This window comes from Fusarium fujikuroi, chromosome FFUJ_chr01, assembly GCF_900079805.1.
Source record: "Fusarium fujikuroi IMI 58289 draft genome, chromosome FFUJ_chr01".
NCBI lineage: Eukaryota > Fungi > Ascomycota > Sordariomycetes > Hypocreales > Nectriaceae > Fusarium > Fusarium fujikuroi.
Window position 1 is genome coordinate 4,643,516 of NC_036622.1, and position 27,530 is coordinate 4,671,045.

General features: G+C 49.4%; 5 protein-coding genes; 1 reads left to right on the top strand and 4 right to left on the bottom strand.

Moving 5' to 3' along the window:
- Positions 1-794: 794 nt before the first annotated feature.
- Positions 795-2,039, bottom strand: FFUJ_00658 (related to G1/S-specific cyclin; the record flags this gene model as incomplete). XM_023572607.1 has 2 exons in its annotated part: positions 795-1,802; positions 1,854-2,039. 2 exons carry the CDS (start codon positions 2,037-2,039, stop codon positions 795-797), a joined length of 1,194 nt encoding a protein of 397 aa, XP_023424839.1.
- Positions 2,040-12,132: 10,093 nt separating this feature from the next.
- On the bottom strand, positions 12,133-12,651 carry FFUJ_00657 (uncharacterized protein; the record flags this gene model as incomplete). XM_023572618.1 has 2 exons in its annotated part: positions 12,133-12,348; positions 12,604-12,651. The coding sequence occupies 2 exons, from the start codon at positions 12,649-12,651 to the stop codon at positions 12,133-12,135; spliced, it is 264 nt and encodes an 87-aa protein (XP_023424840.1).
- Positions 12,652-17,236: 4,585 nt separating this feature from the next.
- On the bottom strand, positions 17,237-17,641 carry FFUJ_00656 (uncharacterized protein; the record flags this gene model as incomplete). Its single annotated transcript, XM_023572629.1, has 1 exon — positions 17,237-17,641. The coding sequence occupies one exon, from the start codon at positions 17,639-17,641 to the stop codon at positions 17,237-17,239; it is 405 nt and encodes a 134-aa protein (XP_023424841.1).
- A 4,206-nt stretch (positions 17,642-21,847) lies between these two features.
- On the top strand, positions 21,848-24,286 carry FFUJ_00655 (uncharacterized protein; the record flags this gene model as incomplete). Its single annotated transcript, XM_023572641.1, has 1 exon — positions 21,848-24,286. One exon carries the CDS (start codon positions 21,848-21,850, stop codon positions 24,284-24,286), a length of 2,439 nt encoding a protein of 812 aa, XP_023424842.1.
- A 586-nt stretch (positions 24,287-24,872) lies between these two features.
- FFUJ_00654 (related to cobalt accumulation protein COT1) lies at positions 24,873-26,742 on the bottom strand (the record flags this gene model as incomplete). XM_023572652.1 has 3 exons in its annotated part: positions 24,873-26,381; positions 26,446-26,529; positions 26,599-26,742. 3 exons carry the CDS (start codon positions 26,740-26,742, stop codon positions 24,873-24,875), a joined length of 1,737 nt encoding a protein of 578 aa, XP_023424843.1.
- Between the last annotated feature and the right edge of the window lie 788 nt (positions 26,743-27,530).

Here is a 27,530-nt window from a genome sequence, read left to right on the forward strand (position 1 = left end):
ACGAGGGCCTGAAGAAAGGAACTAGCCTGACTTCGTAGATCCAACCAAAGGCACGATTAATGCCAAAATCCTCCCCCGGGACAACGTTTTGTTGTTGTGCATGCCAATGGCTTCCCAACTATGTATCGCCACCCCATCCACCTTTGAAAGAATTATGCAGACGTAGTGCTGCTGTCGTGAAGAGTAGGCCGCCTCATCGTACCAGACCGAGGTCAGACACCATCGTCCCTGTTTTAATAAAGCTGGTCGGTCCATAACCGCCTATGTCCCAAAATCCAGGGGTATCCTTTTTATCCACCGCGAGGGACCTGTGTTGGTGTATTCTCGGTCTTCCTTTTTGCTTCTTCCGTCTCGAGGTTGGCCAGGCCCTTCATGTGTAATCTATGTCGTCAACCACTTTTACCCGAACGGTGACCTGTCGTTGGTCCCCTTGGGGGTATGCGGATTCCTTCCACACCGGGAGAGCAAGTCGTATGGAGCCTGAAATAAAATTGATGCATAAAATTTGCTAGAAAAAAAAAAAAACAGAGAAAAAAAAGGGTATGATCCGCGTGTTCCTTTTTTTGGTGCCGCTAGACTTGATATTGAGAAAATGTTTGAATCGCAAGGAAATGGAAAGCAGTCGCTAAATGCCAAAACATATGTGGAAAGATCATTCTGTTGTGCGACCGACCATGCAATGATTTCGAACAAGTAATAGAATGTCGGAGAGATAGTGTAGAAGCCACGATGATGTACATGGGTGAACGTCGAAGGTCGAATCGTCGATTCAATATCTTGTCATGATGGGAGCATTATTGGTTCATGCCATGCTGGTTAACGTATCCGACGTATTGGTGGTGTTGTTGTTGTTGTCCATATACTGCCGCATGGTGTGGAGGTGTTGGTGTGACTGGGCATCGAGGAGGTAAGCCGTAAGACTCCTTTGCCATGTTGTGGTTGCCCATCAAAGAGTTGCCGTCAGGGGTGATCGGGGGTGTTAGGTAACCATCAAACCCCATCGCGCTGTGTCCTTTTTGGGGAGTGCTGTAGATGTTGCTCGTGTGCTTGTTGATGGGCTCGGCTAGGGGAGTAGCTGGGTTAGCAGCTCGACGGGCGATCGCAGCTTGCTCAGCCATGAAATCGGCCAGCTTCTGCGACACCCGAGAAAAACCTGTTGTTGAGTACTTGCGCGCAAGTGTAGGCGAGGGTTGATGAAGGTGATGCGACAATGTGATCAAGGTAACGTTCTCTGTCTGGTCCCAACCTCCATCGTTAACTTCAGATCGGCCAAGGATAGCTCGTGCGAGGGCGAGAGATGAGCGAGCCATGACAGAAGGCTTGGTGGAAACGAAGTCGCGATGGTACAAGGCAATCTCACACAGATAGGCGGCCATGTGCGCAACCTCCTGGTCGTCACCCTCCTCTGCTACCATTAGTTGCGAAAAGAAGTCAACGGTGGGGTGGCCAATGATCCAATCGAGGGTGTTGAGGACATGCATCTCCATTTGTGTGAACATGCCAGCGTCATAAAGTCCGCAGCACATGTTGTTGAGTTCGTGAATCTGGGGAACGCGGTCCTTCTTGTCACCATACTTGGCAGCGATGAGTAGTGCAGCGCATCCAACCAGCTGGTAGTGTTGCTTGTACACCACTCGCTTAGAGCAATATCGATCGAGGAGGTTAACAGTGAGGAAGAGAGTCTCGGGGAGGAGGCCGAAAGCGGCATGAGCCTCGATGAGGAAGTCTATCAAATAAGGTCGCATGAACCACTGGATCTCGCGCTGCATATCGATGAGGGAAGCATCTGGTAGAGTCTCATCCTATAAATTGTTAGCAGATGAGGCGTGGTGGACGTCAAAGCGGCAACATACCTCCATTTGTCGCATATGCTGCATGATATCCTCGAGGTACTCATCGCCTGCTAATCGTGATAGCTCAACGCCGATGATGTCTTGCCGTTGACGGGCCATCATTCGCGCTGCTTCTTGGGCAGTGATTCTGTGATGAGGTTCTTCAGACTCCACGAAGTAAGAGTCGTCGTGTTGAGAGTACGCCATATTGGGTGGTAGGTGATTGGGGTTTCTCAGGTGGGCGGTGACGGGGCAGAATAGTGCCTGTGGCTTGGTGTCAAAGGAGAGACTGTTTGTTCGCCAGGAATCTTGTGGTCGGAAAGTCGCAAAAAGAGAGAGTGACTTTAGCTGCAAAAAGGAGTGATGCGAAGCCGATTAATTAGGATATTAAGATATTAAAGAACGTGGGTGAAAATGATGAAAAGAGTGACCGTGGCTGGTAACGAGACCAGGAGCATGTAGATAGTGGAGTTAAAAAAGAAAAGGGATTGGAAAGGGGGCCGTTTAAAGACGAGATCGACTCAAGGGCTCTAATGCGGTATGTGCGTCAGTATCAAGTTTAATACTAGCCAAATCTCAATTTCGCCAAGCTCGTGACTCGCTGGAGGCATTACATTACACGGCGAAATGGACCTATGCAACTATCCCTTGGGCGATAGACGACATGACAAGCTGGCACGAGTATGGTATCGAGGGGGGAGGGGCAGGTCTTACAGCCACACGTCGGAGAGATGGGCAAAGCTCGTTGAGAAGCTGAGACAGTCCCTGAATCGAATCAAGCAGGAATAACGAGCTAACGTCTCCCACTGGGTAGATCTCAAGGAGAAAAAGCGTGGTGGTCGTGGCTGTGGTGAGGAGAGCGGTATGCGGGAGTTGAACACTCGGCATGCAGCTATACGGAAATTAGATATGATATGTCCCCGGCGCCGTGCAGCAACGGCGATGACATACCTTTCCTACGCTCGTGAACGCCTTTGATGGTTCGATTATCGAGTCAGAACGACAGCGATGTAACCGAACAGGTCGCGATTGATTAACTCACGACGGAGTGTGTGTGGATGGTTCGGAATTCTCTAGGGTGCTGCGGGATTGAGAGTTGAATAACTCGCAATCGTCACTTTGACCTAGATTTTTCCTGTAATCCAAGGGATACCCAGAATTGATTGGCGACTAGTCTTCGGTTCGATGACTAGTTTCGGGAAGGGTTGAAGAGTGGTCGCTGTCGAGTTGAACTGAATTGAATCAAGGGAGCGGGCTCGTCGATGGGAGGCTTCGTCGGCGGCGGGAGCGGAAGCGATGGCGTTGGCGAGGGAGTGGATATTGAGATTTGAGACTGGAATTCCTGGTGGATGAACCGAGGAATTCTACAGAGTCGAAGGAGAAGCTGGAGGGCAAGATTACAGAGGGCGAAGTGGAAGTAGAAAAGCGAAATACCAGTAAAGGTCTCTTTGATTCACTTTTCACAGTCCGGCCTGTTTCTGGTCCTAGTCTCACAGCCTTTGGTGGTTCCTGGCCTTTAATAGGGCGGGATGGGGGGGCTTTTTGAGGGAGAGATGTCGAGCGAAAGCCCTGGGGGGGGAGTCAAGTCAAGTTGAGAATTCTCCTCGTCTCAAGCGTCTTCAGGCCTGCTGTGTTCGGGTCAGGAGAGGAAGACGGAATGAGAGAATGAGGGAATCAACAAAACGAGAGGAGGAAGGGGAGGAGGGAGGATGAAGAGGTAGGAGGAGGATGGAGAAGAAGGAAAAGGACTGGGTGCCAGGTACGCGAGTAGAGTAGGTAGTTTTAACCAACTGCAGTGCAGCAAGAGGAGAGAGATCCATGGTTTGTATGGGTGGATAGCTCCATCCAATCCATCCCCATCCATGGCATGGCCTAAAGTACGCTAGCTCTAACTTAGTAGCTTGCCAGGGGCGTGAGGTGTACCCGTATGTATGTACATAAACGCAGATGCAGGCGGAGTGTGAGTGTGTCGTCTAACTAGGAGTGTGCTGGGATCTTGGGTGTGTGAGATGGGTGGTGTACTTTGCTCTGTGCTCTGCCTTAGTCTAATTCGTTACTGCATTGCATGCACCATCCGTCCTTGCTTCAAACATTGATGAATGCACTGCTAATACGCGACTTATCTCATCCTCAATATCTCAATCTCCTGTCTCTCTCGCAAGACCTGGTATGGACTCGCTCAATCATTACCCTTATAGCGACCGACCTGCCCTGTTTTCACGGCCACCGACCGCTTGCGGGTACGCTGACCAGGTACCGGTTTGCTGGGCAACAGGTGGTGCAGGTACCTAAACCGGCCCCTGCTAGGAGGCCACCAGGAGTTGCCCACCTAAGCTCGGGTCGCGCGCCCACCAAAGGGAACGCAAATCCTGGCAGTTTGAGGTTTGCCAGAGGAAAAAGGAAGCTTCCATTCGATTTGCTTTTACAGATCCATCAAATCTACCAATAAAGAACTCTCATTTGCTTTTTACATTCATGTTCCTCAAGGAAATGCTAATCATTGACTCTCCTTTTACTCTTGTAGCATAAATACAAATAAAGGACACAAATCAGCTTCACAATAGATAATGCACTCAATGAAATGCCTCCTCTCTTTTTTGCGGGCGGAGTTACGATACTTTGACCTCACCACTTTGACCATCGCGTACCTAATTCAAGGCACGCTCTTTCGGAGGCTGGGGCTAAACTCAGGTAGCTTCTGCTTGGGGCACTGAGAGCAGAATGGGATTGGGTGTGAGCGGAGGGCCAGCACAACGCAACTCTGCACAGCACAACACAATATTACAATACAATACAGCACAAGAAACCGGAGGGCGACATGGGGTGTGCAAGGTATAATGCAGCAACTTTGGGCGGACGCTAGCACTCACTTGGGGCTTGGTTAGAAGCGTGGTGAAGCGTGTGTCAAGCGTGTGAGCTGCGCTGGGCAGGTCGACTTGTGCCAATTGTGTCGTGTCGTAGCGTGTTCTGTCTCTCGGCTGAGGAAATACGGCGTGGGCTTGAGGCAGGGATCCGCGAATGGAGACGGGCGTGTGAGACCGCATGTAAGAAAAATAAAATAAAAACATCAAAAATGTGAAGGTGAAAGTGAAGGTGACTCTAAAAAGAAGGCTGATTGAAGATGACCGCGTCAAGGCTAGGAGAAACCATGCCGGGAAAGAACTTTGTAATCCGGTCTGAGGTATTCATGATTGCTCATAGATCGGATTGATCGTGGATGGTTTATCTTGCTCTGATTCAATCATACGTAGATGGCAAACATGGAGAGACATATATCCGATACAGAACAGAAACAATGACTACGAGTTAGTTCGATTAAAGCAATCATGAATTATATGTTGAATCGACCTTGCCGTGGAATGAGAGGTGTCTTCAAAATGAAGCCGAGAGCCTCAATATTTTGATGGCACGATGCACTCGGCCGAATCTATTACTTGTTGACTGCTTTCAAGTTTTGACCAAGACATTTATCATTATATACTTCAATAACGCAGTCCTCTCTCAAGCGGCCACGACAGTTTGTTTGTTTAGAACTTCTGCTCATGGCCGCTTCACGGCCTCGTCGAGCAGGGCCACAGCCGGCCCATAGGTTGTCCTTGTTTATAAGCATTGTACGTCCAGTCAATGGCCGGGCGACCTATTAAGGAGCACTACACAGGCTCACCACAGCGAGTCGGCAGGCACCAGCTGTAAAGAACCGTCACATTTGCATGCATGCACCACTTGGTCTTTATCATGGCAACCAAGAAAGACATATGAAGATCTCGACAACACCCTCAAGACCAAGTTGAGGGTGCCCGCCATGAATGCGGCCTCTGGCCCACTGCAACAATCGTCATATTGAGTCAAAAGTCAATGCGCTTGAATTGAGGTGACAGCGATAGACAGGCTACGGCTGCTTAGCTTGTTGAAAACGAAACAGAAATCATGAGATATTGTCACTGGTTGCACCAATTCCATGATAAGGTGATGGCCAGGGGCCTGTTTGAGAGACCCCAACAATAACAAATCCATCTGTCAGAACATCGTCCCTGTTGCTCGGGTTGCGAATGCAATGCTTGTCTGAACCTTCAAAAGCATGGGTTCCCTTACAGTGATAGTGTCATGAACATAAAAAACTCCGGTCAACAGTGGACGCTTCTGCACTCCAACGGGGTTCCGAGCTGCCCGTAACTTAGCCAACATCCCACACTCGTCATCACTACGGACGGATTAAGCTCCCGTTGGACACGACGACTGACTGTTCCCGCAGGTAGAAAAGAGTCGACTTGGCTGGACTCGTCGTTGCCCGGCGCAGCTAGTTACTTGATGCGTGTGCACGTTGAGGTTGGGTTAGCCCATGAACCACTTGCTGCGCTTGCTGCTTCACAAGCCCACAAGCTGCCTCCTTTGCAGCCCCGACGGGAGCGTGAAGCCATCGCGTCCCGTCTCGTCTCGTCTTCCTCGACAACCGTGTCGTTCCTAAGTACGGGCCCATACCGACGCGGCACCTGCGCGACGAGACTTGGACAGAGACTAATACGATTACCTCGAGTCTTGCCTAGATCCTGACTTTCATCTCAGTCAGCCCAGTTCCCCATCTCGGCGACCAAAGGGAGTTTTCTGTGGGTTAGGGGGGCGTAGGTTGTCAGCCAGAAAAGCCAGAGCCTATGACAATCACTAAAGGGCTCTGACGGACTGAAAAGCCCTCGTGCTATAGTAACCACCAGTAGTTATCCGCTGCTCGCATTGCTTTCAGGTATTATCGACTCTTACATCCTCCCCGGACCAATCAATTGGCCGCATCGGGCTTCTGCATCTCAACTAATCATGCATGTAATCGAGTGCTCAAGCATCAATGTCATTCTCAGTCTCCCTCACATCCAAAGCTGTCACTCAATCCCCACAGCGAGCGATCTTTACTTTGACTTTCCAATATATCCACTGAACTACAGGTCGCTAGACAAGCCTTGGGCCAGATGAGAGGCTCGCATAGCTCTCACTTGATTGGCCTTGGCTTTTTGCCTCTTGTGTGAACTTAACTTATGCTGTGTTGTGCAGCTGTCATTTGTACATGATTGTCAGCTCTCTAGCTGTAAACGTCAAACTGTCACGACCACTGCCACTGTATCTGTATCTGTATCTGTACCTGTACGTAGCATGGTGTTCGTTCATCGGCGCGGTCCTCTCCTCGTGTTGCCTAGCCTAGCTCAGGGGTGACGGGCCGGCCGTGGTACAGTACCAAAAGTCGTGAGACGCTGTCAGCGTTCTGCCCTGCTAGAACCCTTGAATGCTAGGTTTTGGGAGCACAGCACGGAGCAGCATCTACAGTAGGTAGGTTGCTCTGCGTATAATGCCAAGCCCGCTTTGCTCCTCAGGCGTATCGTAATTCGTTGAGCCACCGTCGTCGAAAGTTTGCTCAACCGCGGACATGTCCCCGCTTTGACGACGCTATTCACAAATCTGACACTATTCACATATCCGTACATAAACACAAATCATATCGAAGCCATGTTTTCTCCTGCATGTCATTGTTCGACCGCTTCATCAACTAAAAGTAGCCCCCTTGAATGAGTTGTCAGTCTCGCCTTCAGCCTCATCTCCCTGTTCTAGACATGATCTTGCTCGATACTATTCTGAGCTCAAAATCCGTGCCAGGTGCCACTTTGATAAAGCGAGATCGCTATCATGTCGCAAACAAATTTGTTCGCCCGATACGTATCCGGTTGGATCTCATACGCATCAGACCCATCTCATAGACGATCTCAGTTTCCTCATCCCCGTCCATGTAAGGCGGGTATATGCAACTGTTGGTAAAAGGAGGTGCTTGGCGATACTGTGCAGGTAATAAAACATGATGGATACGGAGTATTATAACAAGATATTCAATGCAGTGGCTGCATGGAGACCGACGCTACTGCTAACTCACTCAGACGTCCCGCCCATATCAACGGTCGTTATAACACTGTAGGTGGTATCCGATAGGCACAGTCCTTTTTTTTTTGTTGGTTATTATAGATTGAAATCTGCTGCTGTATCACATCACACCTCATGGCATCACCAACAGATTGATTGTCTCGCCATGGATCAGACTCCTCCTAACAAATCTAATTCAAGGCTAGTCATGGCAACTCGTACAGCTTCACCGATATTTGCGCTCATCTTGCCTGTCTTGTACGTGCCCGTCAGCGGGCTCAGTTCGTAATAAGTCGCCCGATGCTCATTTCCATCCCATGCCGCCGCTTCAAATTTACTGGTGCAAGGGAAGCCGAGAAAAAATTGGCCCTCTCCACAGCGCACCAGAACGTCTCCACGCCGAAAAGGAACATGCCTGTACGAATGGCACGCATAAGACGTTAGGCAGGCACAAGCACAGGAAACATTTTGTGAAGGTAATGACGCAGATATGGTGTTGGTATATACTATGCACATTAGCCCGCCTGTGTGTCGGCCACTACTCCGTACAACAGGAACAAAAAAAAACAAAAAAAAAAGCCTCGTTGTGAGTGATTGATGAGCTTCTCGAGTTGCCTAGTCGACAAGCGAAATGGATTAACTTTAGAGAGTAATTGAGATTCCAACGATTCAGGGTCTTTGAAGTCCTTTGATGCTATCAAAGGAATGTTCTTTCGATTCGGGATCCAACAGCCGTTCCATTTGTCCCTGTGGTATCTGAGAATGTCGCCGCCTCGTTATAAGTCATTTCAACCTCCGTGAAACATTGCTTCAGCCGCTTGTACTTGGTGGCACTCAAACCACAGCTTCCGTCAAAGTTGACACAAGTATTCAGTTTGGCCAGGCATCGGCTGGAGGAGAATAGACTCCTGTTGGCCTCAAGTCTCACCAAATCAGGAGCATTGCTCGCGCGCGGGATGTGGTTAGGTGTGGGATCATCCAAAACCTCCACAATCCTTTCTCACGGCAACGACACCAGGCACACGATCAAGGCACCGGGCCTAGTTCCAGGTTCAGGCACAGGCACAGACAGACACGCCGAGAGCACACGACCACATGAGGAAGCAAAACTCGCAAATGGGCCCGAAAGCCGGAAAGTATCACATACACGTCTGCTCGAGACGAGACCTGCACCCCTTTATTAACCCGTCCATCTCGCGCTCACGTTATAACGCGCCCGCGTCAAATGGCGACGGAGTTTCTGAGGGCCAATGAGACGGCGTAGACGCGCATTTCATGAGACTCTGGAGTCAGCGCATCTTAGGCCGGACCCAGGTGGCTGGGCGAACGGGAGAGCTTGGAAAAGGAAACCCAAAGTTGAAGGGCGAGCTAGGTTTAGCGTCAAGAACCCTGCACAGCTGCACGAATTGACAAAATAGCTTCAAAGTGCAACGGGCACAGTTGGATCGACAGTATCTGACATGTAACCTGCAACTGAAGCAAGGCAGAGACAGTGATTGAGTCAAGGTAAGGGTGACGGTGTTGGTGTTGGTGTTGGTGTAGGTGCTGGAAATGAGACTTTCCAGGCCATCGCCGGTTTCTGAGCCCGATCAGACAGGCAACAGTCTGATCGAACTTTGATCTCATACAAAGCTTTCTTTTCTTTTTTGCATTGGGGGTTTCTGTCACCACTTCTTTTCTCACTTCTCACATGCGCCGGCTTGATGCCAGTGAGGGGTAGCCCCAGGAACTCCGGCCAGGCTCCCCTGGCTGTTCCCGACGCGGAGGGTCAAGATATCCAGATCTGGCTGTGAACCATGACCAAAGGTGTGCCAGCCTGTAGATCTTCTAGTTTCTATGTTCTGCCATACCTCATTCGTCATTTCTTGATGATGATTCTTTGATAGGAATTGACCCATATGTGACGAGCGATTCGTATGGTCAAGAGGCTGGTTTAACTATCATGACGTGCCTCCCTAGGGTCTGAGAGTTTGACCGTGGTGATCTTGGCTTTGCTCTTGACTCTGATGGATCAAGACTGATGGGAGTGGTATCCGTAATTCAGTATGGTTTAAACTCTCTACTGTTTAGCTGCCCAGAAATGATCACTTGGCCTCGGAAACCCCTCACGCCAGGAACAGCAACTCCGGACACAGGTCTGTGAAGGTAATTGCATTGAATGGTTTTGGCTGAAATTGTCGCCCGCTTGGCAATATCTCAAATGTTTCCTCCGCAATCGTTGAGATATCTAACTGCGACAGTTCAGCGCCCAATTTCGGACTACCAACCAAAAGACGAAACATAGGCGGGCTGAACAAAGACCGGCATAGGTAAGCCACGTCTCGCGGGCATGGCATGAGCCACTTCTCCCTGCCGATCTTCAAGGGAGAACAGATGATATTGAGGCTGCTGGTGGCTTTGCGCGTCCCTGAATTCAACACCAGACCGCCAGGTACCCAGAGTTGTCTCGACCACGGTCCTTTATTAGACGTGCCAGATTCGCGATTGACGGTCTTTTGAAAGTGAACCTAGTGGTTTGGGCGTTATCCGTACGCTGCGGAGTACTGGGCTGTGATCCGACTTACCCATGTCCCAGCAGAGTGGCTGACTTATCGTTCAAGGTGCATCAATGGTCAGACTAGATTCAATATTTCGCCTTCAATCCTCGGCTAGAAGCAAGGCAAATGTCAAAACGCCAACAAAACTTGGGGCTCTGCTCTCTGAGCTGAGCTGAGCTCATATTTCCTCATCATTTCCCTACCTCCACGATGCAGGTTTCAATTCTCCCTCACATTTGACCTTGGAAAAATGCCAAAAATGTGACGTAGGATCTTAGCTACAGCAGTGGAGAAGCGCACCTAAGCTATCTATCAATGGAGCAGGCGTGGGACCTAGTGCGATTGAGCCTTGAAACTCTGCCATTTAGAGCCTAGGAAGCTTGAAACTAGTCTCTGCCCCGCATTCACTCTCCGAGTTCCCAATTCAGGGATCACCAAATTCGGAAGTCTTTTGCAGAGCAGAACCACGATCGGATACTGCTGTGCAGTTGCTTCTCAACGAAGCGGCAGTCTCTACAGAGATGAGACATTGTCTAGAATCTGTTTCGGACCCTTCTATTATCGATCTAGGTCCCGAATTCCGCGCTGTTAAAGCCGAATGGTCTCGTTCATATTCCCGTGAGACCGTGAAAATGAAAAGGAACAGACAGAGCCGCAAGCTTGTCAAGAGGATTTGACGACAAGGTTAGTAGTAGTCAAAGTAACACACACGAGTAACCTCGGTGGTGTGAGGTGGTTGTGCCGGTTTCCATTTTTACACCACTGGCCACTCCAATTAGATCCTTAGCACCACGGGTAACAAGTCCCAGAGGACGGTACGCCTGCAGCAGGCTTGCAGAAGTGCTATCACCTGTTGCAGAATGCCAATAGCAAGCTTTTGAGGGACGTCAATACGTCAGGATGTGCAAGCACTTTAGAGCATCACCTCGTATGGATGGCATGGCATAGCATGCTCTGATTTTCCCCTGGTCCGGGGTAAAACTCGCAGAGAGCGCGTTAGGTTGGCTCGGTGCCGTGGCTACTGCAGAGTTAAGGGTTAAAAGGGTGAAGGGTGCGAGACACGAGAGTCTCGGATCGAGTTGCTTAATTATGGCGTCAACGACATGATGTCGGCCTGGTTTCCTAGCTCCACGTCTTGTTTCTCTTGGTGATGCATCATCCCTCGCTTCGCCCTGCTGCGGTGCATAGTGTTGCGTTGCTGCCTCCGCCTTGGCTCAATCAGCGAATTACGCCCAAGCCGAGACGCTGATACTCATGCTGACACCACTCATAATGCCTGTAGCTCTCAACGCTGAACCAAAGAACCCTTAACTTAACTTAAGATCAACCCCATCCCTTGCCCGCGCCCCCATTCCGAAGCCCCATAACTTTTTTCTTCTTCCTTTTTTAAACGTGTCTTGTCTCTGATGGAAATAAACGCCAAAAGACGCCTCAGAGACGCGCGGGCTTTGGTGATGATTTGCAGCTCGCAACACGTTCCACGTACATGGGTTGCTGCGAGACGCGTGAGATGAGGAGCCACCTTGACCGCAGTGAGGGGGAGTTTGGGAAAAAAGGAAGTTAAAAATCATCAAATGCACATGCTCACGCCCATGAGGTTGGTCACGATGGAGTCTGCATCGGCCACTCCATCACCTCGCAGAAACCGCCGAATGCAGATTTTTCCTCTCTCTCTCTCTCTCTCCTTGATGAAGCTGTCGCCGCCGGCAATTGCTGACTACATATTTTCCACTTGGCGGATGCTGCGGTTCTTACTTATGCGTGCAAGGACCACGAAAATCACATCAATTGAGCCCAGGACCAACAAATAGCGGGCTACACACCGGGTATCCATCGCCTGAGACAGGCGGTCCCCCTCGAATTAGTTATTAACAGCCTCGTTCCCGTTGGTTGCACTCTCGACATCCACTCTCCGAAACGGCACCGTGGGAGAGATCTTTGCCATCCGAGGATTGAAGGCCGGGCCTCTGCAACTGGTGCATGTCACCAAGTGGTTCGCAGTGGATTTTTCTACGTCTTCTTGTTCCCGCAATCCGGCTCGCGGCGATGGAATCAGAGCCCCTCATACGCTCAACAAGTGCCGTCTGCCGTCTACAGTACGTAAGATCCATTCGTGATAGAGTTGATTTGACCGACAGAGTGGTACTGTTGCTGTACCCCATGAGGTTCCATCCTCGTCCCCGACCACGCTGCAATTTGAGGTTATCCACAGAGAGGTCCAGATTTGCACAAAACCGACACGACTGCACGTGCCAGGCCCCAGCTTGAGATGACGCTAATGTGCAAATGTTCCAGAAGCCTTCCACAAAGCGGAGCTACCCGCGCCAGTGATGACACACTTGACTCCTTTTCTGAGTGAAATGAGGCTGAATCACCCGAGCAGCCATTCTTGTTTTGGTGTAGCGTCTCCCCACACGTCGGGTCGTGACGCGCTAAGATACGGTACCTTCAGGGTCCATTTTTACGCGAAAGAAGCCTGTTCTTGACTCTCTAGACTCTCTCCTCTTTTTTTTATACATGCTCATCTCGTCTCTTGTGCACGCCTCAATAGCTCCGCTACGGCCGTTTTGTGTCTCGTGACTGGTGCTTATGCGGATATTGGCTTGGCTTGGCTTGTCGGCAGAATCACCTCCTAGCGGCCTGGGCCCAGTGAATTCGATAAGTGTCCATCCCTCGCTTCTTCACCACAGCGACGCAAGGTTAGAGAACCAGACTAACTGGATCCATGACGCCTCGAGGGAACCAAATCCATTCATCTGAATGGTCCCATGCAAGGAGAAAAAATGTCAAGGAAAAAAAGCAACCATGATACCCACTCGACTTTCAACTTTATGCAGTGCCAAGGCTGGTCGGAAATACATCACCACGGGTTTCACGGCGCTTGGTAAAAACTCAACCTTGCAATTTTTTATCAATTGCTATGGCGATGGCACGAAATCTCTGATCAATCTCATACAAAGCTCCGCCTCTTACTCAAAAAACCCTCTCGTGCTCCTCTTTCGCACAGCGTCCCCGACGTTAAGCTGCTTCAAAGCATCCTTGGTCCTCGGTGTTACTTGTAATGCTCCAGCTCGAACGCCCCGATCGACGGCGATAGAGACACCATCGGCAGTTCGTGTCAAAGTCTCCGCAAGCAAATTTGTTATTTGTCAAATGCCGCCCGCAACCGCCGTGAAAGGAATTTTCAAAGGTTCCAGAATACCGATTGATCCGGAAAGGATCTTGTGATAACCTCACGTTGCCTGCTCAACTGTGTTTGGCCATGAGTCCAGTGGACCTTGATACCAGGCCATACATTAAGCCTCTTACTGAGTCACTGCCACCGGCAAAGCAACACGGTCTTGGTTGAAGTCAATCATCGCCTCTTTTCACGGGAAAGGCTGCTTCCTATGGTCGATCTTACTGCATCATATTCATTGATGTTTCCGACCCATTCTTGCCTACCTATGACGGTTCTTGATTTCACCTTGTTGGGCATATTGGTTTCTTGGGTGCAAGAGGATGCGATATATGCTTGCTTGTTTCTATCCTATCTCTATGCGAGATTGATGCCAGGGTTTGCATTCCATCAGCAGTGTCTCAATGGACCCTTCGGCAGGCAACAAATCTCGAAGTCGTCAAGTTTTGCAAGGAAGCCATGTGCTCTGCTGCTCCTCCAGGGTAGTGCCCACAGCAATCTTAGTTTCGCGGGGATGCGATTGCGCGATATCATTGGCTGGTCTTACCATCTGGGCTGCCCGCTTACAATGTGTGTAACATGGAATCTGATACACCCGCTACACCAGAAGAGCTTGGACTGCGGTCCAGTCTCAGTCGGAATTTCCCCGCACCTCTTGTTGTCGATGCCCTCATACTTTCGCGTCTGCCGCCAAGTGGCGGCGAGTGGACGTGTCGTCGAGGTCACGGTTCCAAATCCTGCCAGGCTGAGCCAGGGACAAACCTTTGCCCAGCAAGTTACCAAGATTGCTGTTCCAAGTTATCATGCCCCTCTTTGGCTCTGTTGCATCACGTGCTAAGCAGGGCATACGATGATAATTGTCTCCTCGTTATGTTGCCGCGGACGATGGATTTATATCGCGCGCGAATTGAGTTTTAAAACAACAATAAACAATAAACATGGAGATAAGCTTCAGAAACACCGAGTGGGATGTGTTCTGCATCCGAAAGAGACATATGCGAGTGACCAGGGTGGCATTTTGCTGACCATGAACCACGATCTTGGATCTCAAACCAAAGGCCAAGAACCGACCATCCAGTGAGAAGTCTCAATGAGGGTTGGTTTCTCGCTGCCTGCGTTTTCATGACGACGAGTTGCAGTCAATGGTTCGTCTCCGAGGATCGACCCCTGGTCGCTTTAGGTTGGTAGCCGCCGCTTCGCTTGCAAGTCTGCCCTACGTCCTGTTGTGGATTCATGTTCCCTTGACCAAGTTCGGTTAATGGCTCAAGATGTCAGCTGGATGTGGGAGGCTGTGAGGAAGGCCATCACCGAGCGTCCTATCAGCGCTGAGAATCGACATATCGGTTGTTGACATGAACATATCCCCTCTGTAGATCCATGCATCGCATGTGATGGCTTGATACCGTTGGTCTGTCGTGATGGCTGATCTGTAATCTTATGGGAATCTCACGAACGGGGCCTTACAAGTGCGCCATTCACCGATTGTCAACATGATGGACATGATCGACCTAGAAGACGATCCTCAGCTGTCGGATGCTACCGGAATAAGACCGACCGAAAGGACATTCTGGTTCGGGAAACTTGGCCAAAGTCGACAAGCCGTAAAAAAAGATCACCAATTGATTCGTGAGCGGACAATGGTGCTGGGACAATTGACAGGGCATGGCCTTGTTCGGAGTCGATGGTGAGATTGGTCTGTGATCTCTGATTGGTCAAAGAGTTCTTCATGTTTGCTTTTTGAGACACCAAATCGGGAAACTAGCCAAGCTGGAATCTCCAACAGCCACCAAATGTCTAGGCGAGGCCGAGGGCTGATGTCGATTTGTCTTACCAAAGGATTATTCACTCACCTGGGCGGCCTGCGGAGCTTGGTCAAGTTGGATATGAGACTGAATATAGGCCGCATATGTCGCAAGATTAAGATGTAAAACCAAGTTCGTGACCGCGGAAGAAAATCCCAATCGGGGCCATTTTTTCGCGATCTGGTTTACTTGAAGCCTTTGGCCGGGGCCCCTGTCCAGAGCTGGGGCTCGTGCGGCGGTCATTCGGGTTCGTCGTCTTGGTTCATCCCCGCAACTTTTGCATGTTGGGTTCTTGTGGGGATATTGATCGCGATTTGAGAGTCAAGTCGATCAAGTTCAAGGATTCTGAAGTATCGTGAAATGTTTCGGTTTACGGAGAGGTGGATGAAGTCCTCAGGGTCTCGAACCCTAAGCAGAGACAGGCTTGACTGTAAGGTCTCAGTGAGGTAAGAACCACTTCAAACGAGAGACGAGTGAGATGAACAGTTACAAGTTGCGCTCCAGCCAGTTGTCGACGAGACCTCGATTTCGAGATGAGCTAGCAAGGCTCAGGGTAGGAGACTAATACCTCAATATCAGCTCATCTACGACTTGCCCATTGGTGTCTTTGCAAGGCGCTTGCGTATCAGCAAACACCAGGACGTGCGTTGTCAACGCTAGTTTTCTTGATTGTTTCCAATTCCACGATACCCCATGCTATTTTATCAACTCTATTACCGTGCGATGTAACTTGCCTAATCAAAATAGCTCTCAACTCATGCCGAGTGGACCGAGGTGAAGCATTCAGATCGAGCACAGGGTTCAATGGATACTCAAAGCAGAGGATTCTCCAGTCTGTGGCTTGCTGATTTTGGTTATGGAGGGTTCCATACGCGGATCAATGGCGCACTCTAGCACGCGGAATGGCTTGAGGCTTTTGTTGTGGCTTGCGCTATCATTGACAACACCATGACGCTTTTCAACAAGAGTGCATCGAGTTGTTTACCAAGTTCTGCAGGGTGCAAGGCGCAAGGCAGAGAGATCTGTTCGCATTCAGCGCCGAGCTATGCATGCATCGAATATGTATGTACGCTATGCCACGATGTGACTGTGCAAGGGTCTCAACAGGTTATTCTGAAGCTATCTACAGAGACACGGCTTTTGATTTGACGCTCTGGACTTGAGTAAACAAACAAACCGTGTATCGGAAAGATCGATATCCGAATTGTTGAAATCTCCGATAGGACAACCAGGATCCCGATACTCTTCCCCTCCCTTTGCGACATCCATGGCGCCATGTCGACTTGGACTTGCGGGCTGACCTCTAAAGACGCACCGTAGCCTGGTGTGGCTGACATTTTTACTTGTTTGTTCTTTGTTTTGATGCTTCTCTTTACCCATGATCCCAGAAGTTGATTGCTGGACCCAATTGAGAATAAGGATGTGGCCACACTATCAAGAGTTTGACACCATTCTTTCTCTCGTCTGCCAGAAAGGTTCTTTGTTGATACGGATGCCACTTCTGGGTAAATGCAGCTGAAACAGTTCTGAGCAATCCTTGTACATTAAGCAGCTAAAACGTATGCTACTGTATGTACAGCACAGGACCCGCATGGATACGATTCTTGTCCTCGATCGGCGATTGTTTTCTGCCAGTCCTTACTGCCAAGAGACGTAGATATCGAAATCTTGGAAATCTGCTCATTTGCGGTGTTTTTATTATTATTATCGATGCTCCAGCTGACTCAACTGAAACTAGGCCGAGCAAACAATAGCGTAGGTAGGTCAGTCTGTCTCCCTGAATGTGATAGTGACACAGATGCTTCAGGGGCCAGTTTGCTTACTGTGGGCGTCGTGTTGGTGGACAATCATTGCTATTCTATGACCTGACCTTCATCTCGCTACAACCCTGGCTACAGCAACCCCAACATAACCCCTAATCCGATGCATTGTCAGCATATTCTGTAGGGCTGCGTGCGTTCGCCTGCTGCGAAATCGGTCAGTCATTCGAGGTCACTCTGCTGCAGATGATTTGCATTTCGCATTGCAGGCCGCCGCCGTTATGGGCGACCTGAGCGTACACATGTCGTTGAACTCGTTCACGAGCCGCTGTACGACGTCGCACACAGAATAGGGTAGTACCAGGGCTTTTGTGTCTCGTACATCGGACGGGAAACATGCCCTGAACTCGCACAAGGGCCTGGCAGCGGCGGTTCCAGGTGTGACGGCGCAGCTCCCTTGTGTCGAGAGAGCCTGAGCAATTCGCTCCTCGAGGCCAGGGCAAGCGAGAAGGATGGACGGGTTCGACGCTCCGGCCCGCGGGTGATTCGAAAGAGATCCCGTTGTTTGATTGTGATGGGGACTGGACTGTACTGTATGCAACGGGCCGCTGCTTGTAAACATGGGCACATCACCCATCTCTGATCAGGCTGTTGTTCATCGGTCTGTGAATCAATATTCCAAGCTCTAGGTTAGGCTACATAAAGTTGCTTATCGAAACGCGCAGAGAGCTAACTCTCTCTACTGATCATCCTGACACTGCTGCATGTACAAGATAGGAAGGCCAAAAGGCAACAGCCAACGGGTTCGCAGGGACAGACAACCGGCCTTGCAGTTCGAGACTGGTCAGCAGGGTACAGCCTGGCCAATGCCATTGTGAGAAGCCCCCATGGTTAAAAGCTTGCATGTTTTCTGCTCTTTCAGCTCGACCCAAGCTGCGGCCATGAGTTTCTCTTGTCAGGGCTTGTGTGCTGCTCCCGATAGCTGGGTCATCGCTGTGATTGGTGTCTTGGAGCGCTGAGAATCGTTGTCGTGGCCCCAATCGACACCGTCAAAACTGACACTGATAACTTGACAGGTGTGATAGACGCTGCCGACATGGTTCTGTATAGTTTCGGGTGCAACCATCATTCTTCTGTTCAGGGGTCTTGGGAAATTGTTGAACTCGGGGATGTGTGTTGAGATACTTGGATGTGTCCCTAGAAGCCTGACCCAAAAGCGGCAATAGCACTATTCAGAAGTAGCTGAGAATATTGGAACATGAAACGGGAGGTGAATGAGTTATACGTGGACTGAACCATCACACCATAGGACTACCCTGACGCCGTGAAAGAGTAGGAATTGGTGAGTGTCCTCGCACCGAGCTTGGAAAACAAGAGGAACGACACAAGCCCAGGCACAGGCAACATGGAGGTGGACTAATACACATACGGACAATTTCGAGTAGTGAGGCATATTACAGCGAGTGAGGAGATACATATGTAATTGGCAGTACAGCATGGTGCATTTGAGGTTGGAGTTGAAGGTTGAAGGATCGCACAGATGGGGCCCAGAACATTTGAACAATGCGCTACAATTACCACCGAGTAGTACTTTTTCTTCATAGCCCGTAATTTGGACTCGTTTTAAGCTTAATGGGGACTATAAGTCTACTAGAAGTGTGCCTGTGTACGTTGATGAAATATCTCTATCCCTGAGTTAAGTTTCGACAGCAATGGCAACTGCATGCTGAGCCACCCTTGCATAATACATGCAGATATCTCTTCGTCGGGATTGAGTAATATCCAGTTACTGTAGATATGAAATGCAATTTTGAAGGAACTGGAAAACATAGTAGGACATCTCTTCCTTTAAAGTTTTTAGATATGCGACCTTATTCTAGCCAAGCTGTGGGGGAAGAGATCAAATGACAATAGGGCAAGTCGCAAACATTGGCAAGATCTAGTTAAAGATATAAAACCGGCCAAGGGAAATTTACTATTGTAATAACGGACTCCTTTAATGCTAAACATAGTTCCAACGGCGGCATCCTACCACAACCATATTCTCGCCCAAGTAAACGGGCAAAGCTTCTCTCATAGAGTTTTTACAGTTCTTAAGATATTTATAGTTATGGAAACTCTCTTGAGTGAGATACAAGCCTCTATGTGAGAGCGCGGGCATATTTTGACAACATAAAATGTAGGGTATTATATTCATACTCTTCATCCCCTACTGATCTAGCACTGCCATCGGTGCATCGGTTGATAATACGGTTAAGGTGATCGATAATGCCAACTAGATATGAGTTAAAGAACAGGTTATTATCTAAAATATTCATTTAGGGTGCCTAGGAAGCATGTTTTGGTAACGAGCAATTGTCAGAATAGTTTGGTCCTTGCAGATTCCTGATGAACGATATTTGGCGTTTCAGTAATACCGAGTATAATTTGATAGTGCTTTCTTCATATAAATCGCTTGTAGGTTTTATGGTTATAGGCCTAAATTTTCTCCGAAATATAATGATGCTTTGTTGGAAGCTGAGGTTGTAGTTATGACTGTCGGTTGAAGACTTCCCAATAAGGGGGCTTTAGAGAGGCCAGTGACGAGAAGACAGCCGAATAGCCATAGTATACCCATTCAAAGCAAAGAGGAAGGCAAATGAAATTCGTCATAACTAGACATCGATAACTTTTACAGCACTGGTAGTCAGTCATTAGGGAGGGAGGTCTGTTAGTATAACAGAACAGATATACTGGAGACGTGCGAATGTGCAAGACAAATAAAGCACTGACTGAACCGCTTTGCCTGTACGGAAGAATTTGGAGAGCTTCTCTGAAGTTCGAATCAAACTGGATAGCGCAGTGGAACGAAGGGACTTGTATCGACTCAACTCATACTTGACTGTGATCGCCACGACGCCTTTTCGTTTTGACTGATAGTGGCGCAATAGGCGCAATAGGGGATGAATATGAGTGCTAGTAAACTCGGCTTTGCGAGCTACAAGATCTCGATGATAATGGATTTGCAAGATACTCAATTTATTCCTCAGTGTTCTGTCATGAGTGAAGACTAATCCGCGACTCTTGATGCATTGCAGCCTCATCAGAAACGAGGTGTCATGAGGATGACTTAGTCTTCAGTTACTCTTGAGATGACAAATGCTGTATCATCATAGTTTTGCAAATATTTAGATATTTTTTTGCCAGGCGCATTCTGCGTTGAAAATTATTCGAAAAATATCCAACTGACGCAAGGTTTAACAGAAATGTTTGAGCATATGAGGGCCCGGTCAAGACTAATAAAAGGGGCTGTGGTATTACCAATCCGGTTTATGAAGATAACAACCGTATAATTCCATAGCTGTGCCATTGGTACTGATATTGACCTTCCAAATATGACTCTGGCTCCTTACTGTAGCAATCTTGCCATAGAGAGCAGCTATCCTTATAATGCTGGGCTATCTGACAAGTTGCCGACTTTTTGCTACTTGTTCTGAGTCAAAGATCTTATGCAAGTTTTTAATAACAGTAATATCAATAGACTAATCACTGGGGACCCCAGGGAATGAAGAAAAACTTATGATCCCCATCCTAAATAATAATGAAGAGACTTGGGAGCTTAGCACAACTTAGGAGGCCTTTAGACTGTGGGGATAAGTAGTTATTTTTTGGCACATCGAGTTCAAGGACAGAAGTTTTCCTCTTTCCTGGGTAAGGTATCTATAATAGGCCTTTACGATATCACATAGCCGACTGAGAGAGTTGATTATACTAATACTTGAGTGGCTCCCATTACAAGAAGTTTTGTTTCAACAATAATACTGCCCGCTAAGGACATGGATAGTTATCCTTGACCCTGGGGAATCCTTGCTTAGCTCCTTGAAACGCATGACATCGCGAACCGTGCTGTCGAACACTGATGCTATGTTCCACAGACAGTTCGAATATTCAGAGGGTTCGGTCATGCCATGAAGAGACACTGCATTTCTGAGGACACTGATAATGGATACTGTAGTAATCAGAAATTACTTGTAATTTCAGGTGGGTACAATAGTTGTACGAGATGACCTGGCAACGCTGAAACTTGTTTGAAGGTCTGTGGATGAACAGGTGGAGTATGGATGATCTTGAGTAGCTGTTTATGGCTGGTATATAGAATGAAACTACCTACTAACTAAGCCAGCTGACTCGATGTTTCATTTCTACGTGAACACAAACTGACTCCAACTCGGACTTTTGTTAGAGACATAATCTAATGGGAATTCCGTGTAAAATAAGGGCAGTCTCAGGAACAATAGCATTGAATACCCCGCTACTGTCCACGCTTATTAGTTAAACCTGCCACATGTTCATCGTGTCTCAATGGAGTGAGGTGAGTCCCTAGAAAGACTGGGGGCATCGTGGATCTGAAGACCCAAGAATGGGGCCGGCACAAATGTAACGATATAACTAAGTGTTGTTTCCCTCAGTAACTAAGGCACTTACCAATTTGATAGCCTTGTTTTATTCCATAAGCCCGAGGATCAAAGTTTGGTAGATGATGAATGTTAATTCTCACTACCAATACAAGTCTATTGCATTGTACACTTCAAGGACGACCCCTGCAGTGTGCGTCAGTAGGTGCTTACATTAGTGGCCTAACAACTTCTCCAACTCTCCCAACAATGGATCAACCCACATCGGGATCGTGCGAGGGGCCTTTGACTGATCCATCCGCTTTCTTGTGTATCGTGATTGGAGAATTGCTCACTCACTGCCATCAGCCGAGGCGGTGACTTCTCTATTGTTTTGATCTGTAGTCTACTCACTCAACGGAGAGTTAGTCAGTCGTCTGCCTCTCCCTCAACACCATCAATCAGGCATCATGACCCACGACAGAGACTCCCGCCGCGAAAGTCTTCGAGTGCCCCGCGCTCGTCCTCGTCGTGGCGTCTCCAGAAACTCTTCAGTGCGCTCTTCAGCCAACGTAGACGAGTACCGTCTGTCTTCAGGCGCTCCAGCTACTGCGCAAGCTCTTCGAGCTGCTCCATCTCGCTTTTCCCTCAACGAACAGTTCGCTGCTACAAAGCAGGAGTTCCAATTCTGGGACGACGATGCTAGTTCAATCTACGAGCGTGAAACAAGTGTTTCCGAGACGGGAGATCCAGACCTCGATGAGAAGGTTGCCTTGAGCTCAACTGAGGGTGGCTATGGACCTGTGCCTCATGCACAAGATCCAGCACCTGGAGCAGAGGATCTCGACACCAATTTCTACGACCTTCTCTGTCTCCCACGAGACACTTCGGAGTTGTCGCAACAGCAGATCCGGAGCGCATACTACCGTCTGTTTATCCTCTTTTACCCGGACAGCTATCCTGAGCATTTGCGCCCCATAGCTCACCAGCAATTCCTCCGTGTTCAGGATGCCTTTGAAACACTCATTGATCCTGCGCGACGAGCTCAGTATGACCTCGACCAGTTCCTGGAAGCTGAAGAGACAGGCGCATCACAATCAGAATACGACGTCGCCTTTAAAGAAGCTGTTTGGGACCGGTTACAGAACGGCATACAGACAAGCTCCGATCTAGGAATTCGACTTGACGCCTCTGGCTCCGGGACTGGCTCCTCAGGACTGCAAATCCTTGACTTTTCTCTCAGTCATTCCGTCACAGTCGACCTACCAGCACTTCAGAAGCTTCTTCAACCGCAAGTCGCACGACTCGCAAGTCTTGCTTCAAAAGAAGAGAAGGACGCAATCGAGAGTCCATCACAGCCTCGAATCCAGGTCGCAACACCCACCGTGACTGTAACTGGATCTACTTACGGCATTACACGGGATCTATCCTTGGTACCAACATCACTCTTGTACGATCGATATCAACCCTTGTTACCTCTGCCAATCACCAGACAGAGACTCATACAACTCGTTGAGAACAAGTTCGCTCCATTGGCCTCTCTGCGATATCGACAAGAGTTTCTGAACCGCTTACCTCCATCATCGGCTGATAAGCTTAGGTGGATCAAGACTGCTGTTGAGCTCGAGTCAGATGTTCTACCACAGTTCTCCGTCACCAGCCGTCTTTATCATCACTTTCTCCTCCCCAAATTCTCAGAACCAACCATAGCCGAGGCTAGCATACAGTCGTCGCGCGATTCCACGTCGATTCAACCGCGTGTTGCTCTAGGTCTCTACCAGAATCTGCGACATGGAACAGGATTCCTGCGCGCAGACAGTGGCGACTGGAGCTTTGGATCCAATCAATACTCGCATTTCTTCTCTGAACACTCAAGAATCAGTCCTGACTTCTTTAACGCCGAAGCCCCTGGAGCAACCCCGAACTTTGAACTAGGCTTCCGAACAGGACCATCAGACCGATTACCTGTACCAGGCTCGTCAGACTCTCCTGGCGATGAGGGCGGCATTAGGGGTCTCGACTACGAGATTAATTCTTGCAAGCATGGAAGCTGGGCTGTCTCTGCATCCGCTACACCAACTACATTGGCCGGCGCTGTCCGATACAGCAAGGACCTGACTCTACCTTTCCAAACTCCTCCGACATCACTGGATCCTGGTCTATCCTCATCAGCCCGTGTAGAGGCAGAGCTCTGTTCCAACACATTCCAGGACCAGTATTTTGCCCTCCGCAATCTGTGGTCTATTGGCCGTTTCGCGCGTGTTGGTCTTGAAGTCGGCATCAGTCTGCACAACCTTCACCTCTCCGTCTACTGGTCCCGCCTTGGACAGCGTCTCAGCGTCCCTCTTCTCATAGCACCACGATCGCTTCTTGGGTCTAGTATCCTTTTCTGGGCTGGTGCCCTACCCTTTGCTGGACTTGCGGTAGTGCAGCTTGGTCTCAACTATCGTCGCCGTCAACGAGTTTCACGATCTCACCGCCGCGTTCGCTCAGATGTCTCTTCAACTGGGACACCAGTCGCCGTTGCTCGGCATAGATACGAGGCAGACAACATCACAACACTCCTCGCGCATCCAGTAGAGGGCCGCCAGAAGCGTCAGATGACGCTTGGTGGTCTCGTTATCCTCAATGCTAAATACGGCATCCCTGATGAATATGGCATCCTCGCAACAAGCGATCAGGTTGCCGATGTCACAATCGCCGTTGCCGCCCTTATCAACGAATCATCGTATTCCAGCGGCCCAGCCCTAGTGATCCCCCATGGCGTGCGCAAGAGTCGCCTGCCAGGATTCTGGGACCCAGCTCCGGGCTTGGACAAGATTCTTCGCGTGGAGTATCTGTTCAAGGGTGACGCAGGCGTCATCGAAGTCGGCAGCCGTGATGGACTCATCCTTCCGCCGCAGGCGTAGGTATTGATTGACGCCCTTTATGAATGAGAAAATTGAGTATGATCAAATGTAAATACAAATCGGGACTAAATGCAGCTCAAAGAAAATGGCGTTGAATGGCGGCATTGTGTCACATCAAGGATATTTTCAAAACAAATAAATGAACAGACATGCATTGCTAGTGATTACTATTCGTGCCTCTAGGGACGATACTATATTGTGCAGGAAAAGAGACATCCTTACTCCAGAAACAGCACAACAGCGCAAGCTACAAGCCGTTCATGGCGGAACACGGCGAGGATAGATGCTACAAGATAAAGAAAATTTCAGTCCGCGTGATATACCGCTATCTATCGTACAAAGACAAAAAAGGTACCATCTACCTCTCGAATACCACATACTCTCGTGCCAAATGCTGCCCAACAATAAGACGACCCCATATCAGCGAGTCATCTTTCCGCACGATAGAACGCCAAACCCTTTTAGTTTAAAGACCAAGGAGAAATTATTCGCTGTATGTAGTAGAGACAGAAAATAGGTGTAGGTGTCAGGGGCCTCAGCACCCTAAAAGCAAAGCCCGGAACAAAACCTGATGTGCTATAGTGGATTAGTGCTGGTGGTTTTTGCCGTGATCGTGGCCGTGGCCGTGGTTATGATCGTGCGCATGAGGGCTGGTGGCGCTGTGCGACGATTCACTACATCGTCTTGTTGACGAAGCCTTGGATGACGAGTCGACAGGGCAGCAACCCTGGGCCTGACAGTCATCGATACACTCAAGGAGGCAACTATCGCCCTTGTTGGGATCAGTAGGACCATCTAGGGACAGAGCAGCAGCAGCTTCTGCATCGTGTGAGTGCTTCTGATCGAAGCAGAACTCGGGCTGTATCGTAGCACTGTGAATGCCGAACCCATGAAGACACTTCCGAGCTCGGCGGGCCAGCTCCATGTACTTCTCGCCACTGTGAGAATCGATGGGGAAAGACACTTGGAGGTGCATGCTAGCGACAAGTTTGGTGTCTGAGAGTTGCCAGACGTGAATATGGTGGCAGGTAATAACGCCAGGAAGAGCTTCGATGTCTTGTCTAATCTCAGGGACGCTGATATGCTCGGGGGTGGCTTGTAAAAGAACACGAGCAGTGCCTCGGGTGAGAGGAATGCAGGTCTTGAGGATGATAGCAGTGATGAACAGAGAGACGGCGGGATCAGCGTAGACTTTGCCAGGCCAATCCGTCAACCAGATGATGAGAGCCGTAACCATGACACCTATGTTGCCAAGCATGTCGCCAATGACGTGGAGAATCATAGCATTCATACCCATATCAGCGTGGTTATGGCCGTGGCTGTCCTTCTTGCCAGATTTCTTGGGAAGAGTGTGGTGGTGGCCGTGATGAACGCTCGAGTCCCGCCTAGGTCGTCGAGAGTGGGAATGAGAGTGAGAGCCCTTTCTATTGTGACCAAGCGAAGAACCCTTCTTAGCAACGTCTTTGAGAAGAGGTGATTCCTCATGCGCCTCGTCCTCTTCCATTATCAAAGAGTTCTCGGCGTCGGTCTCGCTCTCGCTAGTGCTTTCGTTGGTCTCGCCACGCGTAGCTTCAATAATGCTTTGCCGGAAACTTGCTGGGTGAATGCTCAAGTCATCGAGACTCGCGAAACGAGCGTGTCCACTCCTACTGGATCGATGATAGTCGCGGCCTCGTGTGGATGCATCTCTGCTATGTCGCTGTTCGCTGGATTTGCCGTTGGACTTCTTGGATGCTGTTGCACGGTGGATCACAGCCTCGGGTAAAACCTCCGCAGCACGGCCACTTTCGTCTGCAAGAGTGCCCTGGGTTTGGTAACCGGCGTTGCCCTCCTCCTCGTCGTGGGCGTGAGAGTGTCCGTGCTCATGATCATGGTCGTGCTCGCCGGGTCCATGAGAATGACCGTGGCCGCCGAGGACAAAGAAACCGACAAAGTTGGAGAACAGGCCGGCAGAACCAACAATGAGCATGAGCTTGGGGTTATTGATCTCGGGGGGTTCGATGAATCGGGTCAATGCTTCGAGGACGATGGAAACACAAAGGGCGATTAGGAAAACGGCGTTGAAGAAGGCACCCAGAATCTCTGCGCGAACCCACTAGAAGACAGTTAGACAAGCGCATCAGGGTTGAAGGGGGGCGCGAGGGGTTTGGAAGACGTACGCCAAAGGTAAATTCGTCAGTGGAGGTCTTTTGTGCGGCAGACACAGCCCAGAGGCCGATAACCAAGGAGATGATATCATTGAGCTGCGCCGAGTTAGCTGATGTTCTATCCATCGATTCGCATGCAGCGCGAAACAGATGCGATTGACTGACCATGTGAAAAGCATCGGCCATGAGGGCCAGCGAGTGGGCAAGGAAGCCAGAGACGATCTCGACGAGGAAAAACAAAGTGTCAATGGCTATCATCACCTTGATCCTGGTGCTCTTTGACCAAGCCATCTTCTGAAGAATACCCATGGCGAAGAAGTGACACGAGCGCCAAAAGAGGGTGCTCACTCTTGTCGTGGGAAAAGGATAATGAAAGTGAAATTTTGTTGGTGTTGAAGATGGGAGAAGAAGAGCCCAGGAGCTGGAGGGGGAACCCAAGATAATGAAATGGCCGCGGGCTGCAGGAGTTTTCGGCGACTTTTAGGTTAGTTACGATGACGGAATGCGGCAGTGGAGGCTGATCCCTGGACCAGGGAGGGTCGAGATAGGAGCTGCAGACTGAGGCAAGCAAGGGCTGGTTACACAAATGTGAGAGGTGTTTCTCAGGTATGTAAATCCTGTGTCATACAGTCAAGTACAGCAGATTGTCACAGGGAAGGGAGACATTGGGCTCGAAGCAACCAGACGGAGGAAAAACTCAAGTCAAAGAGCGAGCTGATTAATTTTATTGCATAGTTTGTCATTTATTAGTGGCAATTCAATGGTTAAAACGGCACGGCATTCGACGATCCAGACTAACACCGTGACAGAGCTTTTTCGGTCGCGGGCGAGGCATTGCCAGCCTAGATCAGATTAGGATGTCGGTTCTCTGTTCTTTTTAGTTAGCAGCGTCATTAGCGTAGACAGTTTCTCCTAAGAAACATTAGACAGGTGAGACAGGTGAGACAGGGCTGGGCGCTATAGATCGTTAGTTAACGGCATGTCTTAGCCCACTGTCGACGCCAGCGCCCGCTATTCAAAAGGCAGCCAGCCCGTAAATCAGTAGTACCTACTCTCCAGGGTCCCTAGCACCCAGTTCAGCGAGTTATGATAACCAT